This window comes from Pyrgilauda ruficollis, unplaced genomic scaffold, assembly GCF_017590135.1.
Source record: "Pyrgilauda ruficollis isolate IOZ18807 unplaced genomic scaffold, ASM1759013v1 scaffold148, whole genome shotgun sequence".
Lineage (NCBI taxonomy): Eukaryota > Metazoa > Chordata > Aves > Passeriformes > Passeridae > Pyrgilauda > Pyrgilauda ruficollis.
The window spans coordinates 49,858-67,686 of record NW_024513432.1 but is presented as its reverse complement, the minus strand read 5'-3'; the positions used below and the strand labels follow the sequence as shown (position 1 = coordinate 67,686).

At 37.9% G+C, this 17,829-nt stretch overlaps 1 protein-coding gene across 6 annotated transcripts in view; it reads right to left on the bottom strand.

Moving 5' to 3' along the window:
• Window positions 1-221: 221 nt before the first annotated feature.
• EPS15L1 (epidermal growth factor receptor pathway substrate 15 like 1) overlaps window positions 222-17,829 on the bottom strand; it is a 46,794-nt gene continuing 29,186 nt past the window's right edge. For 5 of the 6 annotated variants that reach the window (XM_041460763.1, XM_041460762.1, XM_041460764.1 and 2 more), the window contains 2 exons: window positions 9,986-10,191; window positions 222-5,491 (listed from right to left, as the gene is read on the bottom strand). In XM_041460763.1, the coding sequence (XP_041316697.1) occupies window positions 5,345-5,491; window positions 9,986-10,191 (353 nt within the window). In that variant the 3' untranslated portion in view covers window positions 222-5,344. The remainder of the gene's footprint in view (window positions 5,492-9,985; window positions 10,192-17,829) is intronic. The other variant, XM_041460766.1, reaches the window with a different exon arrangement.

Sequence of the window (17,829 nt, the reverse complement as noted above, 5' to 3'; positions counted from 1 at the left end):
TGGTCTGCTCAGCCCAAATCTGGCTGGGACAAGGAAGAAAGGGAAGGACAGGAGGGAAAACGGTGCAGAGGGCACCAGCCAACAGGAAAAATATTTCAGTGCAGAGAATAGAGCTGTTCTTCAAAGCAAGATTCACAAATTTAACAGAAAAACATGAATCTGTGGACAAAAAAAAAAAAAAAAAGTAAAGAAAGAGTGCTGAAATCTCAGAGCTCCAAAAAGTAACTTTCATTTATTATATTAAACAATAACATTTCTCTTATTATATTAAACAATAAACACATGAGATGGGTTAAAATTAAAATACCTTACAATTTGTTATAACATTTGAAAGATAAATATAACCACAATAATGTACATATTTGGAGATATTAGTCAGATTCAGGTCAACATTGCAGTTTCCACTTTGTGTTTCCACCTTTTCAGGTCAGACTGAAGAATGATATATTAATAAAGGGACACCAGAAGAGCACTCTGTACTTGCAACAGCAGAAGGAACCATAGTCATTAGGAGTTTTCATTTGAAACTTAAAGGGAGAGGCAGAAGTTGGAAAAATGAAAATTCCATTTTATAACAAATTAGCCTTTATTTATAAAACTTTCAAGTAAAAAGAGCAGTATATCAACTGATCAAACAGGTGTGTCAATGAATTATAGTTAACATATTTACTCTAAAAATAAATCTTCTATGATTCCATCATACTCCAAGCAGAAGTCCTTTCTAAGAAAAGATGGTTGTTGTGAAGTCTACATAGATGCAATATATAACCAAATATATAACTTGGCTGTTCCACTAGTACAGGAAGGTAATTGAATTAGATCATTATCAGTAGAGATCAATTCACATCAACAGAGTTCCAGCTCTAAATGAGGATTAAGCAGAAATTAAATTCCTGAGAGGGAGGAAAAAAATACAGAAGAAAGGAGAAATCAAACTCTTACACAAGGGAAAGCAACAATTCTACTTGGACCAAAACTCCTTGGGCCACGGTTCTACAGAAGAAATATTCTTCTCAATGGAGAAACACTAAAGAAGAAATAGTAACCCCAAAAGGATTATAAGAATTCAAGAAAAGTGTGTTATCCTTGAGCATAAGATGACAAAATGATTTCTACAATAGTGCCAACAGACTTCACAGATGGGAATTAAAAATAAAAAGACTTATAAAGACACAGCTTGGAACTTCCTACACTTTGAGAGCACAGTACATGGAACAAGATGCAGGAAGGACTGATGACCCTCACAGGGCAGAGGCTCCATGAAGAAAAAGTTGCCCATATAAAAATATTTCCTACAGCATTATTGTGGAGGTATGACTTTTATGAGCATCTGGTTTTATTGCAGGGTGACTGGGAGGTTTTACAGCAAGACAATTTGAAGGTAACTGAGGGAAACCACTGAAGGCAAATGTGAACACACAGTTCTGTGAGGGGCAATGTGGTAATTCAATATCTGTGCCCTATGTGCACTGTCTGCATGTGCAGGTTCAATGTGAATAATTGTCTGTCTGTCCTGTTTAACTGCTGTGCCTCAGTGCTCTGTGCAATCCAGGGCTTTCCACGAGTCATTCCAGTAGCACACATTCCATATAAAACATGTGTGCCACCATAAAACCTTGCTAAACTCTGACCGATCACTCAAGATACCACAGAGGCTAATAATTTATCTCAGTAGAAAGAAGAATCACCCCCACTCTTTCCTCTAAGCCAAATATGCAATGGATATTTGTTCCTCCTGAAGTAAAAGCTTAGGTGGAAATGCAGGAAACACAGAACTGGAATCCAGATGACCAATCTAACTGGAATGAAGCAAGAAAAACATGTTTTCCACCTTTGCCTGTGACTGTTGGAGTGTGTGTATGGGAACAGCTCCCCACAAATAATTTTTTAAAAAGGAAAAGAAAGGAAAGAGGGAAGAGGGAAACTACGAGCAAGCATAGAAGAAAACTCACTGCCTCAGCCCAGAGAAGAAAGATGACATGCAAGATCAGCAGCTGAGCCTACATTCCGAACAGATACTTTAAAAACTACAAAGAATGTGAAATTACATCCAGTGCAGATAATTACTACTTTCTGCCAGGGTTCTCTTACACCTGGCACAGCTAATGGACACAGTTTTTCATGTCAATGAAAGAAATCTTGATACAAATTGATTAGAAATAATTTCTCCTCTTTTCTTTAACCAGGACTTTGAAACTCTCAGAGCCACGAGCTAATCTGAATTTCTGTAAAGATTCAGTTCTGTATCCATCTGTAGTTACAGAATTCATACATACACACCAGCTTTAATATATAGAATATATATGCATATTCTACATATTCATTGTATATACATATTTTATGTACAGCACAAGGAACTATATACTGGACATAGCATGTGGACATGTATATACACACACACTATGATTACAATATACAATACCTCTCTATATATATATGTATATATACACATAGACACAAATAATATGGATCTCACTGTACACTGTATATGCACTGGGGCTGGGGGTATTCACATTTTCCATATCTTACATTGTATGTATTTTCTCTGCCCAAATAGCAACAGGCCTCTTTGTGCTTTAAATTTCACTGGTCTGGAGGAAGAAGAGCAATGTCTTACAATAAAGTTTTGCCTCAAAGAGCAAGTGCAGGTATTGTACAAACACTGAGTTACAGCATAGGGAAAGAATGTGGGGAATCTTCCTTTTTATATGGAAAATTGTGTTAAATACAAAGTGAGAAATCACAGCTAGGTTTTCTTCTACTGCAGTGACAACATTTTGAATCAAGAGTGTTTCAGTAAATTTAAGGTTCCTAAATCTAATACTGTGCATAGACAATATATTGTGTTCTGTACCTGTTCATTGGTTGATCTGCAGTTACTGTCCAAGCAAATATGAGGAAGAGTCAATAAGGAAATAAAAAAATGAGTCCTAACACTATACAGAATGCTGGATTAATTCACATTTCTGCCTCCCTGCTGGACATCTTGAACACCTCATTGGTCTAGAAGCATTAAAAAGTCAGTGTTTTAGGGCCCTGACAAACCAGCAGAAAGTCTTGTTATGGTACAGAACTTCCAAAATGCATCAAGCTCTTTAGTCATCCACCTGTCCCACTGGAGTGACATCATCGCATCCAGAACTGGTATTACTTTCTAAATTTTATTGTAGCAGAAGAGACACCACAAGGACTCGGGTCCAAGTGAACAGGAGGATCTTACACATGGGTACTGTTTGTATAACTGCACTGAGAATCCTGCAGCCACCTGCCTTTGAAAATTGCTCTTTCACTGCAAAAGTTTTATCATGTTACTTAAAGACAGACACAAGTTAGCTCTCAGAGATTTCAAGTTCTATACACCAACAGAAGAGAGAATTTATTGTGGTTTAGTATGTTTGATCATATAATCAAACATATATGAAAGAAAAAATTATTGCAATGGGAAGGGATTTCAAATCAGGTTCTTCAAAATTAGAAATAGCTTCTATTGCATCCCAAAGGGCTCATTAGAGGAAAGTATGGTATTAGAAATAAATCTTCCCTCCTTCTGAGGAGAATAAAAGGTTTACATTATTTGTAGTACTATTAGCAGAGGAGACACAGGGCAAAAGGGGAGTTTTATAACATCCTAAACATGAACAGCTGTGTGTATGCACACCCACCATCCACCTACCTCCCCACAAAAGCCTGAGACTACAAATGCCACGTCCTGGCTGCATTTCAGAGCTGAAAGCTACCAAGATGCTAAAAAAGATCCAGCCTGACTCCTCTGTGTAAGAAAAGCATCCAGGATAAGGCAATCCCAACAGAACAGGGAAAGATTGTTTTCATTCACTGAGCAGGCACTGTCATTGTAGTATGAAAATAAAAGTAAGGAAGCAAGGACATAAAAAATAGAAATGCATTGAAGATGATGAAGGAATATCACATTTCAAAAAAAGAGAAAATATTGTAAGACAAGGGCCACATCAGCAAAAACACAGAATGTAAAGCTTTTGTATTCCCAGAGAACGAAGAGCAGGAAAGAGGACTGCGGACGTTTAAAAATGCTGTGCTAGATCCCTACTCTATGAGACAGAAAATTCCAAGGCAAACACAACTGAAGGTTTAGAATTCCTGTAATCAGAAAAGGCATTTCTAGTAAGCAAATTAAATTCACAGACTTATTTTTTTTCTATGACATGTCAAACACATTCTGTGTTGTCTTTTCCAAGTGGAAGCATTCAGTGCATATAAAACCTGTCCCTGCCTGGTCTGGGTCCTGCAAACTGGATTTTAGAGCCAACCCAGACAGTGCCAGAACTGATGTGTGAGTGTGTATTTGGCAACTAAAATCTGATTCAACTTGGCTTCATTTCAGCTAAAGCTGCTTGATCTGTAACCCCAAAGAGGTGGACTTCAAGAAGCAGAGGTAGAGACTGTCCCAGAGGGTCACCTGGCTAACACAACCTATTCTCTGTGCTGGGGGTTGGAGTAAATGAGGGTACAATGAGTGGTAGGGCTGAGCACTCCTCAAACATGGCAACTTTTCCACCACTTCATTTCTTGATGTCACATTAAAGCAGCACCCAAATGTGTATCACCACCTCGCAATCCTGTTTGCTTACAACAAAGCAAATTTTTACTTCATAATTTAACTGCTAAATTATTTATCCCATTTACTATAACTGAATTAATTCCCACTTTTAGTCATATACAATTATTAAAACTCAATGCAAACAAAAGTTTAAATTAGAACTACTCATTTCTAGAGTCTTCAAATTTGTACTGTTTTATAGAGTTCACTGTATCCATCATATATAAATTGTCAGATTCTTTTGTAAAAGCCACAACCTCTGGATAAAAATACTAATGAATTTATGCTTTGACATAGATGATGCAGAAGAAGTACTAATTAGCCTACCATGAATTATTAAATAAATGCAACAAGTGAAAGCTAATTCTATAAATATTCTCTTTTTATGACATTTTCTTTGAAATCCATACTGCAGCCTCAAAGACCCAGTGGAATTCAGGTTATAAAAAAACCAGATTCACAAGCTGCAGTTTACTCTATGCAACATTTGTGTTTCAGATAAAGAAACTTTCAGTACCTTAGGATTACACATTAAATTTCTTACAAGCAATAAATTTTATCTAGAACATATAATACAGCTTATACAGTGTTTCCTGCAGATTATGCACTTGAGAAGCCACACAGAGCTGGTCAGACACAACCAGCCAGTCCTGTTTAGATCTGATGGTGACTTAAATTATTTTCACAAATATAAACCAAGAATTTAGTATTTTTATAAAAGCTTTGTTCCAAGGTTTCTCTTGATCAGGGTGGAGGCCAAGACCCTCTTTAAGAGTTTGGCATGTCAGCCTTACTGAGTGCAATGGCCAACTCAAGGTCTTCTTGTTCTTGTCTCCTCAACCGAGCCAGTCTTTCCTGCTCTGCTTTTTCACTCTCCCTCTTCGCCCAGGCCAGCTGCTGTTCCTCATTTCCAAACTAAAAAATGAAAATGGAAAATGAATTAATAAAGTTACCAACCAGCTGGAAGAAATTTTGCAAAAAATACAAAGAATTAGACTTATTAACTATACAGCTCAAGTACAGCGTTGTGTCTTAGGGCAGTTCTAGATTGACACAGAAATTCACTCACTGGTTTCCTCACTTCATCCTTTATTTCCTTAATTTCTTCCTCTTTCATTTCGTCCCTTGATTTATTTCCTTAATTCCTCCTTCCTTTACTTCCTTACTTAGTTTATTTCCATAGTTACTTCCTCCTCCCACCTGGAAATTAACCCACATGGGATGTAAGGCCCTGCATCTGTGGCTCAGCTGGGTATGAAAACTGCCCAAAAAAACCCTCCACAAGCACAAGAAAAGGAAGTCAATGGTTTGGAAGCACAGCAACTACAACCATTTTTAAGAATAAATACCAGGTAAAGCTAATAGTTACTTATTCTTGTGCAACTGCACAACAGAGAGTTTTATTGTGGTAGTTCCTGCTAAGGGTGAGGGGTCTGAGAAGTGATTTTGGACACTGCTCACATGTGGGAAGTTTTATCACCAAATCAAAAGTTATCCAAAGTGCTTCTGTTGCTGTTCATAAAATACACAGTTTCAGAAGCAAGAAATAATGTGAGAGAATCCAATTTACTTCAGCAGAGAACACTAAGAAAATATCACACTTTATAACATTCAGCTCCTAAACCTGTTTGGGCTCCCCCAGACACAAGTACAGGGCAGCAGAACTTGTTCAAAATTATATTCTAGTATTTACCACTGAAGGATGCAAAAGTTTGCTTGTTTGAACTTTTTGAACAAAATCTGAATTTTTAAAATTGAAATCATAGCAATTTCAAACTCAAATATAATCTGTTCCCAGCTAATTTTAGCATTTGCTGAGAAGGAGGATGGGAACAGCTGCATGCAAATGTTTGCATTAAAGGCCACTTCTAAAATCTGCTTTTTGGTTTTTGTTTTGAAGTTTTTTTGGGGATTTTTTTTTGTGTGTGCGTGCAGGAAAACATATTATTTGAGGGGTTTTTGAGGAGAAAAATTTCAGCTGGATGTATACTGCAAAAATTCCTTGTGGCCCAGGACACAGTGACTCTGAGCACAGCCTGCTGCAGCTACACCTGCCTAGACCAAATATTGAACTGAGTGTTAAAATGCAAGCTTCAGTGCTAAACCCTGCCTAGATGCATAAACACTGTGATGGTCCCAGCCCAGCCTCCTCCTCCACTCTGCAGTGTACCTGTAATTTCTATATTTTATGTATTTTGAAATAAATCCACCTATGTGAATTTCTTTTAACCCAAGCCCAATTCTCATTTACTCATAATTTGATCATGCCTCTGGATGCCCATCATTCCTCATTTTTTTCTCCTAGTATGACTTTAGAGATGATTTGATGCAAAAAACCCTACTTTTCTTCATGCAATGTATCTGCTTTCATTGCTATAAAAATTTAGATGAGAATCTTTGCATTTGATGTTACTGAAATACAATAGAAGTGCAACAACACCTTTTGAGATTTCACTTTTAAAATGGAGAGATTCTACTCTATTCCTCATTGAAATAATGTCAGTTGATAGGTTAAGATTGAAAAGGTCATTATGATTTGAAATAGACTATTTTAATCAAGGTAAAGACATATACAAATGGAAGCAGGAATTCTCTGCTTAGTCCAGGAATTTAGGCAGATCCAACAGCTGGGATGGAAAATGTCTGGTTACTATTTTCAGAAATATAAGACACTTTGGTCAAACTATTTGGGGTATTTTTTTAATGTTGAGAAACCAGTTTTACTTCTATGGCTTCTATTCTAGGATAAGGCTTCCAAAGTTTAGGAGAGTCCCAATTATAACTTGTTTACGGGACACGAGTTATATTTTTGCAGTTAAAAGCGCTGAGTGGAAAGAAAAAAAAAAAGGAAAAATAGGCAAGTGATTCATTGGAAACAAATCTGGATGTGCCTTATTACAAGTAGTTGGCACAAAGTACAATTTTCAGGAGATAACTCTCACCATTGAGTAGTGGAATAAATACAGAACAGTTCATTAATGCCACAGATTCTTGCACAGGTTGTCTAGAAAAAGGTAATTTAATACAATAACAATTTTTGGCATATGTCCAGGTTTCAACAAGTCTATAAATGTGTCACATGTGTAATTGCATTAAACCCTTCATTTCCTTTTCTTTTTCAGAAGTATAGTCAGACCCAAGGCATAGATGAAACCAGCAGACTGCAGCAAGACTAATCAAATCACAAAAAGCTCCACTGATTTGTGCGTACTGAATTTCCAGCTTGTACTGAGGCAAAAAGCTTAGTGCTAAGTGTTCTGTTTCTTGGCAGAAAAAAAGGCTTTTCTTGTTGTTCTGTAAACTGCAGCTGGAACCCAGAAATACCTGAAATCTGAGCTACCAAAAGACTGTTTTGTTCCAATGAATCATATTGAATGACAGCAACAAAGTTAAGGATGCAATGAAAATATACATAAACTCTGGGTGCATGGATTTGCCAGTGTGTCAAAAAAGCACCAGATTTTCCTACTAAAATATAATGAAGGTTCTCATGCTCTTTCTTGCAACAGTTCAGGATTTCAATTAAAAATCAGGTTGCTTGATTATTCACTTGTACATGATTCTGTTCTCAGATTCCATGGATTCAAAGTAGATGTCAAAAACCTTCTGTAAGTAAAACTGATTTTCATTTCAATTGTGAACAAAGTTTCCCAACCATGAGGCAAAGAGAAGCACAATATTCTCAATAATTTCAAGGTAATTTAAAACATTGTACAGCAGGATTAGAAATTGTCAAGTGTAGCAGCATAATTGTGTCATAGAAAAGGAAAAAAAACCTCATCAACTGAGGAGAAAAGGGATCAAATCTGTCTTTTCAGCCAAATTCAGTCAACATTTCTTTTTTTCCTACAGGAGGAGAAATTAATTCAGAAAACGGATTTAAAAATTTATTTCATTTGATGAAATGCCATTTAACAGGAATTATTAAGTGGCTACTGCTCATTATCTCATTTTTCCTACTTGTTCCTTTTCTTCTAAAGTTAATCTCAGCTGAGAACCTGATAGCACAGCAAATTTGACCCTGGAGCACCCACTAGGACTGGGATCAGAGATTTTGGTCAATCATTTAATACAATCACTCAGAGTAAACCACGTTTTAACTTAAGAAATACAATCTGGAAAGTAAGATGACATCTGGGTAAGTCATTCCATTCCATCATTTGTCTTTGATTGCAGGAAGAAATTAGATGTTGTTGAAGAAACTTCAGATAAAGCAGGTTTTGTGTCTTATTTTTATTAAGAATGTCACCAGTTTGTACACAATCAGAATTTAACTGTGCAAATCCAACTAGCTGTAGTCAAACATACAACACATCTTGAAATTGGATGTTTCAAAAGTGATAAATTAAAGACCTGAGGCCAACTAAAGTCTGCACAGATGACCTCAGCTAACAGTATCAAATAGGAAAGTGATACACATTTCATATTAAATAATAACTAGGGAAAAAAAACCCCAAAACATTAAAAAGAAACAACCTGAAAGATTCAGCTTCACCATCTCCCTTTGCTGAACACTGACCTGTGTCCAGCAGAGTTAAGGAACAGAGTAAGTTCAATTTTACTGCGTGGCAACATGAGAAAACAAAAACGTGAAAGGAGGAAGAAGCCTGAGGCTGTGGATGGAACAGATTCTATCCACTTATGGAAGCAATAAGAACCACATCACCATTGCATTTACAATGGTTCCCAATTCCAGCACTAAAACCAAAGCCAGGCTTTGGGAGCCCCAGTATTTTTAATTGAATGGGGACCTGGCTTTGTTTTCAAACCTTCTGGGACTGTCTTCTGGAGTGCAGTGTGGACCTTTCTATTTGGTTCTACAAAACCATTTTGTTTTCTCTGTCTTTTCTACAACATCAGTAACAGGAACAAAATTCAACAGCTAAATTTTCAATTTCTCTGTCAATTTCTGTGTCTCTCTATGATCACATTCCATCATATACAGCAAATGTCAGAATTTTCTCCACAAACAGTTACAAGTACTTATTAGAAACTTTCCCTTCAAGGATTTGCTTCTCAGGATATGGTGAAATTGCTAGAGAAATGTTCAATATCAATTGTTTTTGAGTCTTTACATCACTGGCTCCCAAAAATCCCTTTACAAAATAGCCTCCATGCAACAAAAACAATATACAGATTCTGCTACAAAGAATTTGAGAGTAAAGGCACACTGTACTAAAATAATTTAAATGCACGTAAAACTTTGAAAATTTAGTAGGAAACTTCTTTTTTATTGAAATAACACCTTTTTATTACAGAAATATTAATACAAAAACAATGAGGACAGCATGAAGGTACTGAGAGACAGAAGCCAGGGAACAGTAGGTTTGCAGTAAGACAAAAACCCAACAGAGATTGCTGCAAGCAGAGCAGAAAGTGGTTTGCTCAGAGACAAGGAACTTAACTTACAGAGCTGAAGTCTGCAAACCCCAAGGAAGAGTCTTTAGAAGTTTTACTTGAAGAGGAGGGAGCAAATGGATCTTTTCCACTAAATGGGTCCCCAAACCCCTTTTTACTTTGAAACAGGTCACTGCTGTCAGCCCCAAATGGCTGGAATGGATCATGGGGCTTGGGAAAATCTGCAGACCCAAGGTGGCTTACAGGAGTACTTTTACCTGGAAAGTTTAGGAAAAAACAAAAAACAAAAAAACAAAAAAAAAAAAAAAAACAAAAAAACAAAAACAAAAGGAGAAAAAGAGAAGTTACTTACCATGGACAATGCAAAGCCCTGAAATAGGAAACTGTGCTGATACACTTAAGCATCATCCATCCTTCCTGGGGTGGGTGAAAATTTAACCCAATATAATGATATTTATTTCTCAGTGCAAATCATCTAAAACAGTTGTTTTATTTTAAGTGAGTTTATTTATTTATACATACCAAAATATTAATACCATCAAGATTTTAAATTATGAAACCCATTATAAAGACATTTGGTCAGAAAAAAAATTGACAAGTATGACTTTGATTTTCCAGGATTAGAGATATTTTAAATTTAAGCTTGATATTATATAGAAGACAAAATAAAAACCCATGTATCACTAAAGATAAGTCATGTGAAATAGGATTGAAGAGTAACTTAGCTGTGACTTTACAGAATGCCTGCATTCTGCTTTTTTCCTGGAATTGATTCATCCTTCTACCACCACATACACAAAGAAAAGGAGGCTGATTAAGAAATCACCTCTCTCTGGGGTCTTTGCTCCACAGCCCACCTTTTTTAGGTGACTCTTCTTATATTCCACCCCAACAACAGGCATCACAGGAATTATTGTGTATGCTCATAAATATTATGTGTATACTTAATTTGTTGCAATTAAAGCCTCAAGGGTTGATTTTTAATTCCCCTTACCAAAAGACTATTTTGTGAGGTCAAGCAACTAAACAGACAAATATATTTGTTCCCCTCCTGCCCCACCTAAAAAAAAAAAAAAAAAAAAAAAAAAAGATTGCTCCTGAGAAGTATTTGTCCAGCTTCCAGGGAAAATATTCCTTGGGTGAACACTCGATTGCAATATGTACTTGATACAGGAAAATCTAGAAACATTCTTAAAATAAACCAATACGTACAACTTTCTGCATAATAACCTGAATTTCATACATTATTTGTAGCAATAGAGCGGCTTTGAAATATCCAATTATTTGAACTATAATTTAATAGGAATCTTATCATTCATTCCCGTTATGATATACATACTAGGAAAGCACAAAGAAATGGAATCAATCCCCAAATTTCAGAGATTCTTGGCACATCTAAGTCACGGCCTGGGAGCTTTTCAGAAAGTATTTTGGTGCATGCTCATGAACTTCAGAATATATGCTCAGATGTGTGGAAATATTTTTATCAAAGGGAAATAAAGATCAGCAAACTTGCACTGAATAAATGACCTATTCAGCAACTTCCAGTAAATCCCAGCTCAGCCTCTCCTGCCCCAGGGCCGGCCAAAAGCCATCCTCACTTGTACTCAGCTGGCCTCTATTCCCCGAAGTCAGAGGCTCATGCGGACAGGGAGCTGAGGGAACTGGGTATCCAGGGAGCTGAGGGAATCAGGTTTACACGGAGCTGAGGGAATCAGGTTTACACGGAGCTGAGGGAATCACACAGACTCTCAACAGTGCAGCGTCAATGTCAGACTCGGGTGCAATACTGGCACCACTGGCAGGCATTGAGCTGCATGCAAAGTGCGAAGCAAGCAAGTCCCCAGCTGAAGAAGCAGACAGAGAGAGACACGGAAAACAAGGCACGTGCAGTAGGAGATAGACCTGGATTTGTTTAGTCCTAACAGTGTTGGAGGGGAACGTGATCATAGTCCTGCAAGTCTTCCATCAGGAAAAAGATGAATGGATTTAGACTGGACCGAAAGAGATTCACATCAGAAAATACACAACACTTTTAAAACTTAAGGATACTCCAGACTGCCCAGGGAACTTATAACTTTCATAGAATCTGAGAACATGCTGAGTTGGAAGAGACCCTCAGGGATCATCCAGCCCAACCCCTGGCCCTGCACAGCCACCACAACAATCCCACCCTGTCCCGAGAGCGTTGTCCAAATGCTCCTTGAGCCCTGGCAGCCTTGGTGCCACGACCATCGCTCTGGGAGACATTCTATCAACACATCCACGAGGTTTGAGAAAGTTTCTAGAAGTAACACTGGTTCAGCTGCCTTGAAGCTGGAAGATAAAGGGAGATGTCTTAAAGCTCACCCCAGCACTATTTTCCAAGGTTCAGTACTGGACAACATATTTGACATGGATATACAGATCCCCATGGCAGCAATGGCCCGCGTGACTCCTAAAGAGAGGCAGATCAGGCCAGTGCTTTGTCCTTCATGGAAGGAAGTGAAGACTACGGAGGAAATTGTTCTCCTCACAAGTACAGACCCTCCCTCACCCCACCTGCCCTACCACAGGGCACCTTTTGCTCTCTGGAATGGAGTGTTGCACTTCCATCCTGCCCATCCTGGTGGCCTCCAGATCTCACCACTGCCACAGCCGTCCCATGCCAGGGGACATGCAAGCCTGGCAAGGGATGAGCAACTCAGCATTTTGTATGCAATGCTCCACAGAAAAGAGCAACTTATTTTAACTTGTTTTAAATTAGAGTCATAGAATTCCAGAATGGTTTGGGTTGGAAGGTGCCTTAAAGCTCATCCAGCTTTAACCCCCTGCCAGGGGCAGGGACACCTTCTACTAGACTGGGTAGCTCCATCCAAACTGTCCTTGGAGAATTACCAAGAGAATTAAAGTATCTGCATTTCCAACTTCTGGTCAAGGCAAAACAAGAGCCCTCTAGGTTATTTCCCTTTCCTCTATTGCCAGTTACCAGCAAGGAAATTCCCCCTCAAACCTCACCCTGTATTGCCCAAAACCAATTTGGATTGACAGAGGTGAAACTGACCCATTTTAAGCTGCTTTTTTCTTAGGTTAAACCTTCTGCTAGCGAAACCACTTTGTGGAATTGGTGACTGTTAATACAAATGCTGGGTTTGCAACGTATTTGTTCAGCAAGACTGGTTTTTCTGGGTGGCCTGTTTAAGGTTTTTGCACAAAGCCCTGGGTGGTTTTGAACCTGCACAGAGCATCAGGGTTTCTCGTGCTTCATCTTCACAAAAGATCACAAAGAATCACTTTGTTGTAGAGGAAATGTCACCATATAATGAGAGTTACTGCTAATGATATTAAGCTTTCATTTTACACACTGAGTGCCATTTTCTTCAGATTTTTAGATGTTAAAGAATAGAGTAGGGTGGTACTTTTTCTATTTTGAAAAAAAAAAAAAAGTGAGAGGGGAAACCTTATGCAATAAGGTTTATCTTCTGCAGAGCAATTTTAAGGGCAGCACCTACTCTGAATACATCAACCACAAGGTTGATGATCCACGAGGACCACCAAATCCAACTCCAAGTCCAAATCTCCCTTTTAGTGCCCTTTTAGTGTCACACTCTGCAAACATGGTTTTGAGGCCTGGCAGAAGTTTGTTTGGTTCTGTTAGATGTTCAAATTTACTAATTTTTTAGTCACAAATTAGTAAGAACAACACCAGCATTATCTTTCTGATATCTTTGCTGACTTACAGCAAGTGTAAGTCTCCCATATTAACTACACAAAGATTTTTGTAGTCCCATGTTCAGTATGTCAAGAATGTGGGTATGGGCTTTCCACAACATAAAGCAAAAGTACCCAAACCACAGTAAAAGGTTACCAGCTGTACTGATGGACACTGGTAAAATTGCAATACTGCAAAATATAGTCATAACTGAGATTGCACTAATCTTCCATTTGCTGGAAGATGTTGTATTTGCACATGACTCTGCTCATTGTTCTGAAGTATGGCAAGCAAACAGTTGTAACCCTTATTTGATTTTTCTGCTAATAGTTTCAGGGAAAAAAGTTCAGAAAAAAGCAAAACAGGTCCTATTCTGAAACCACAGCAGTTTCAGCAGTTACCCAAGTGGTGCACCCAAACCACACCGAGGACTCACTTCAGCAAAAAGAGATGATGAACAAAATGGTTTACCACAGCAAGTGCTGTTACTTAGAGTGAACTCCACCCATACAAAGGGCTTATCTAATTTCATACCCCACAGCAAACTTGAGTTTGGAGGGCTGAGATCTATATTTCAAAGCAAATATAACCTCACTGAGAGGATGCAAACACAAAATTTGTCTTGTTGAATTACAAGATATTGACAACGAAGCAAAATATTTAGAACTGTCTCAATATTCTATGTTTCAATGCTGGGCCTGACTTTCTGCTTAGAAGAGGATCTTGCTAAATGATGAGAAGCAGCATTTTTCCTGCCTTTGGAGCCTAGATGGATCATGCTCATGGGCAAACAGGAGAGAGTGGAAATGACACAACTTTAAACTTTCACTAAACAAGGGCTCTTTTCCAGGATACTTTCTAAACTGAAAAACAGCCTTTAAGAAATCAGAGTTTTGTAGCAGAGGATAAGGAGTAATAAGGTGAGTTAAGTCCATACCTGAGCATATAATCCCAGGACTTCCACCTCTCCTCTTTTTTCACATGGCAGAAGAAGCCTCAGGTGCCTCCCAGCACATCTTTCTCTTGGCAGTTTACCAAATTTACATCTCATTCCCAACTTACTCAGCATGTTTTCCACCATCCTGTTAAGATTAACCAGCTCCTCCAGTGATGCAGAGTAAAACCTTCATAAACTGAACTCACAGAAAAAATGGTTTCAAACTTTGCCTGAATGTCAGTTACATAAACTAAATTTCCTACGGAATACTTGGAGGTCTTTGTCTTCAACAGGGGCTATTTCAAACTCAACTATTTGATAATGTTCTTTGCAAAAAAATCACAACATATTTTTTGTAACAGAAGGGAGAAGTTTTCCCTTGCAAAACCCCCTCAGAACTGTTTTTGCTTAATATTTGCAGAGTTTGCACCCTGAGTTCACCAAAAACTTCTGCTTAAGAGAAACATTCTGACAATCTACAAACTTCTTGAAAGGTGAGAAATCGTTACATGTTCAGCCTAACAATCTGCTCTGAAACAGCTTCTGGACAACCTCTTTCAACCATCAGTACTGAAATATCTTTACTCTGAGAGGCTAGCATAAACAAGAGAATCAAAGCGTGAATGGAATTTTTAGCTTGTGGCCAGGCAGGTGCTCCACCCATGAGTCATTTATCCTACACAACAAGGGATGCCTGTGCTCTAATGCAACTGTCAGGTCTTCTAGAAGGCATGAAAAATAAAAAAACTTTTCCTGTCAATCACAACTTTGAGGCTGATTTTCTTTCTCACTCTCAGCTACAGATGAGGGGAAAAAAATAAAGGTAAACAGGCACCAGCGTACTTGTGAATAACTCTGGGTGTTGAAAAAGTTCTAAGGAAACAGGTGTGTGGCATCATGCACAAATAAACATCCCAGCACTCCTGTCATCTCACAATGAGTAAAGAACAGAACTCTATATACCCTGCTCTAGATCAAATGACTGATACCCACAACTTCAATAAATCCACATAATTCAGAGTTAAATCTAAATTAAATAAAGGGAATTATATTACATTATTTTTTCTGATTAACACAATCCTTTCTTTTGTACCTAACTCCTAATTATATCCATTATATACCTAACGTGGCTTCTTTCTTTTAAAATTTATCTGACTAAATACATAGAGCAAATTTCTACATGGGAACACTGTATATGGTGCAAGTAAAACAAAAAAAAGTCCACAAAACCATGACGTGTTTTAACACTAAGTATTCACAAGACATCATTTTCTTTCAAGAACTGAACTCAGTAACTGCACAAGCAAAGCACTCAGACTTTGGCCTGCATTTATATGGAAGATACTGAACAAATTGTAAAGTCTGAATTTTTATCTAGTTGCCACACTGAAGACACATCTTAGGCAAACAAACTACTAAAACCCATTAATATGTCCAACTCAGAAAGTAGCAGATCTAAGCCTTCTTTACCTCAGTGAAAGTGTCAACACAAGTTCAGTGTGCACTGCCAGTGCTCTTGGGCTGCCTTAAAGATGAGAAATAAGTCTAAAATTGCAAAAACAGTCAAACCATAAAATGCCTTAAATTTAGAGAAGTGACACATACAAAAAAGAACTATATTTATCGTTGGCATGAAGGAGGAGGAAGCATCTAACACAAAGGAAGGGAGCAGCAGAAGCTGCACAAACATTGCCTGCACTGCCCTGGGCTGGGCCAGCAGCTGCTTACACACACAAGGAGCAAGAGGCTTCTGAAATGGTCCCAGGGGTACAAAAGACAGCCCCAAAGAGTGAATCTAAAACTTTCACTTGGACAATTCTGGTCCAGGGAAACCTGGAACATGTCTGCATATGTGTGATTATCTGGGTATCTAATCACTAAAGCTTTGAGGTCAAAGTGCCATCAGAACAGCTCTTTTAGATCCCTCCATAACCATGAGCACTTGAGTGGGCAAATCCATCTGCAATTTCCCTTGCAAGCTCCCTGCACCACAGGAACAGAAGAAAAAGATGCTCTGCTGGTATTTTGTCTTGCACTTCTAGCTTCTCTGAGGCTGATAACAACCTTCTGCAACCACACTTCAAAGGACAGGCAAAGGATGGCCATCCCAAATTAGGGAATTAGTGTTTCTGTAGGTGATGGATTACAACATTCAACATATTTGCAGATTGGTTCAATAAACACAATATTAAGATGCTGAAGACCTGTTAAGATCTTAAACCCCTGACCCCTTTTCATTTTTAAGCTACCAGCATGTTCAGATATCATTTGTCAGCCAACTGGCAAGATGAAAAAATAGGAGTTTATCAGCCAAATTTTGCTTGAATCAGCCTTTTCTGTCTTTTTTGGTAAGATGGCAAAATACATCTAGCAGTCTAGTAATTAGTGATTTGGTGAAATATTGAACCCTTACACCTTGACTGATTAAATTTATGATCCGTAACATCATTACTATTATTTTGCAATAATTTCTAGTCACTCAAAAACTCTGTAAACCTTTGGGTTTGCACTGAGGTTTGGAGCTCCACAGAACCAGGCATCTCTGAGGGATCAGTCATGCTTTCTAACCCAAGGCAGGCTACTGTCCCCTGTATTTTTTCAGTAAATTTTTTTTTAATATTTCCAAACCGTAACAAGTTATAAAAACACTGTGAGAACAAAACTGAAGCCCTTAACTCAAAAAGGTTAATACAGAGGTGTTAACCACTAACCTCTGAAAAGCCAATATTCAGTTGCCATCATAGACCAGAGCTACAAAAAATAAATGGATCACTAAACAAAGCTGAAGTTTTTTGACAACCTCCCCATATGCAGTGTGGAATAGTAATTTACCAGTGGAATTTATTTTAACACCTTTATTTCAAATAGCAGCTAAGTAACTCCACTAATTTATTTCTTATACAGGATGAATTCAATATGTTATTCCTTTAAATTTACTCACAGTGGCTGTGGACTCCTCATCCCTGGAATTATTCAAGGCCAGTCTGGACAGGACTTGGAACAACCTGGTCTAGTGGAAGGTGTTCCTGCCCAAGGCAGGGGGGTTAGAACTGGATGATATTTAATATCCCTCCCAACACCTATCAGTCTGAGAAGCTACGATTCTATACATTCCAAGTTACATTGTATTTTTCTATTTACATATTGACGCCCCAAAGAAAAAGTCAAATTTTTAAGCACATTAGCATTTTAAAAGTTCACTATTAATATAATATTCACTACCTCTATTATTCACTAATATACAATAACATAATATATATTATAACA